We start from the raw sequence: 2,070 nt of genomic DNA, 5'->3' as shown, positions 1-2,070 counted from the left end.
CCACCTCCCTTCCTCACTTCAAATCTCTGCTGAAAACTCATCTGTTCTCTCAAACATTTCACACAGTGTAAATTGTTCTAGTGTTTTTTTAATCTGTGTCCCTATGTTTTAATGCTTTTTATTAAATCTTCAGTTTTTATTATTAGTGTATTGTGTGTATATATATATATATATATATATATATATATATATATACATATATCGAATAGATATACATATATATATATTTCTCTTTAATTTTACTCTCATTGATTGTTGTTGTTGTTAAGCGCTTTGACAACCTCAGCTGGAGCAACAACACCACCAGCCTGATGAAGAAAGCTCATCAGAGACTCTACTTCCTCAAGCGGCTGAGACGAGCTGGTCTGGAAGCTCAGTCCTCACCTCCTTCTACAGGTGTGCAGTGGAGAGCATCCTGTGCTCCAGCATCAACAACCTCATCTGTTAGTCAGTCCATTATCAGAGAAAACAATAAGGGGCTCAGAACTGATCCTTGATGCATCCCACGTCCACCTGTTGGTCACCTGTACGTGACGGCTGCAGTAGTTTCTGGTTGTAAACTGACTGTAAACATTTTACTTCGGTTCTGATCAGTGAGAGCATTTCTGGAAGCAGAAGAAATGTTACAGAGGAGGGACTCTGACTTGATTATATGACCAACAACCCGCCATACATGACACAGTGCTCAGCTGAATATGTACGTGAACGTAGCCGTCACTGTGGGGATCAGAGCTCAGACAGCAGATCTTGGTTTGGATCGAAGCTTTGTACCAGTCAGACCTGTGATCCGGGTCAGCGTTTTAGTTTGGTTGGTTCTGGAGTGGGAACTCACCGTATGGATGCAGTGCAGTTCTTTGTTCAGTAACCATGGTAACGTGAGGAAGCCCTCTCCACGGTAACATGAGCTGATCCGGTCCCTCATGGCCAGGTTGATGTCGTGCAGGGTGAACAGACAAAGGACCGTCTCTCGGGGCGGGTTGGAGCGGTTCTTCTGACCCTGAAAAAGCCCAAGCACAGCCAGAGTCTGAGACCAAAACCCCTGAAACTGAGAGCGGTTCAGAAGAAGAGAAGAGTCACCTGTGAGAAGATAACAAACAGGACGTCATCGTCCTCAGACAGGCCGAGCGCCTGGGCCAGGCGCCGGCCTGGTTTCTGCTTGTAGGCAGCCTGAACCAGGCGGTACTCCACGCCGTCTTTGGTGCAGCCCAGAGGAAACTCCACGTAGGAGTAAAACTCCGTGTCGTTGGAGCACATCCTGACGATCTTGGAGGTGAAGAAGTTCTCGCCACCTGCGTCCATCTGCGTGAGCTGCGTATCCAGCTGCAGCGTCAGGAAGTACACGTAGGTCCGGCTGGAGAACCCGTACACGTAGTAGATGTCAAAGGCCGGGTAGGTGGAGAGCGTGTCCGACGGGATCTTGATCTGCGAGGAGACGAACTCGTCCTGGTAAACGAGCGAGAACATGTTGACGCTCTCCTCGTCAGCCACCAGCTTCCTGCTCGACAGCGTGGGGAAATACTCCGACTTCCCGTCGATGGCGGCGCCGATGAACAGGCGGCTGCTTCCTTTCACCGGCTTCTTCCTCCTGGGCTCAGCCATCCAGTCGTCTTCACCGACCACCACACCTGCAGGGGGAGGGGCAGACGGTTAGAGCCCAGATGTTGGAGACTCTAATTTTGAAGGATTACAGGAAGTTCTAGAGGTTCTGCTGTAGAAACAAATTCAACTGTTCAACTTTAAATTTGAAACCAAAGAAGAAAAGTGTTCTCCTCCATGTTCGTTTTGTCTCGACTGGACCTCAAACCGGAGAAACAAACACAGAAAACAGAATGAGAGTTCACTCCTTATCGAATGTTCGTTGTCTCCGGTAAATGTAGATTTAAGCCAAGATAAAACTTCCAGTTTTCCCTTTAGGTATTTTTATCACAGTAACAGCTCTAACAGCTCCCTGCTTTACAGTCAAGAGCTTCCTCAGCTGTTGGAACCTGCTGTTGGTCTTATGTGGGCGGAGCCTGTGGCTGACAGGCGGGATTTGTTGATTAATGGGTGGGGCCTAACACAGGACCATTA

The 2,070-nt window shown here is 48.1% G+C and overlaps 1 protein-coding gene across 1 annotated transcript; it reads right to left on the bottom strand.

Moving 5' to 3' along the window:
* Positions 1–832: 832 nt before the first annotated feature.
* Positions 833–1,625, bottom strand: LOC119429818 (plexin A3; the record flags this gene model as incomplete). The annotated part of the gene is given in 2 exon segments (XM_037697361.1): positions 833–997; positions 1,078–1,625. Coding segments are annotated over 2 exon segments (713 nt in total), but the record flags the coding sequence as incomplete, so codon positions are not given.
* Positions 1,626–2,070: the final 445 nt, after the last annotated feature.

Source organism: Nematolebias whitei, unplaced genomic scaffold, assembly GCF_014905685.2.
Source record: "Nematolebias whitei isolate Nwh7 unplaced genomic scaffold, NemWhi1 Nwh_scaf_8193, whole genome shotgun sequence".
Taxonomy (NCBI): Eukaryota; Metazoa; Chordata; class Actinopteri; order Cyprinodontiformes; family Rivulidae; genus Nematolebias; species Nematolebias whitei.
This window is presented reverse-complemented; position numbering and strand designations above follow the sequence as displayed.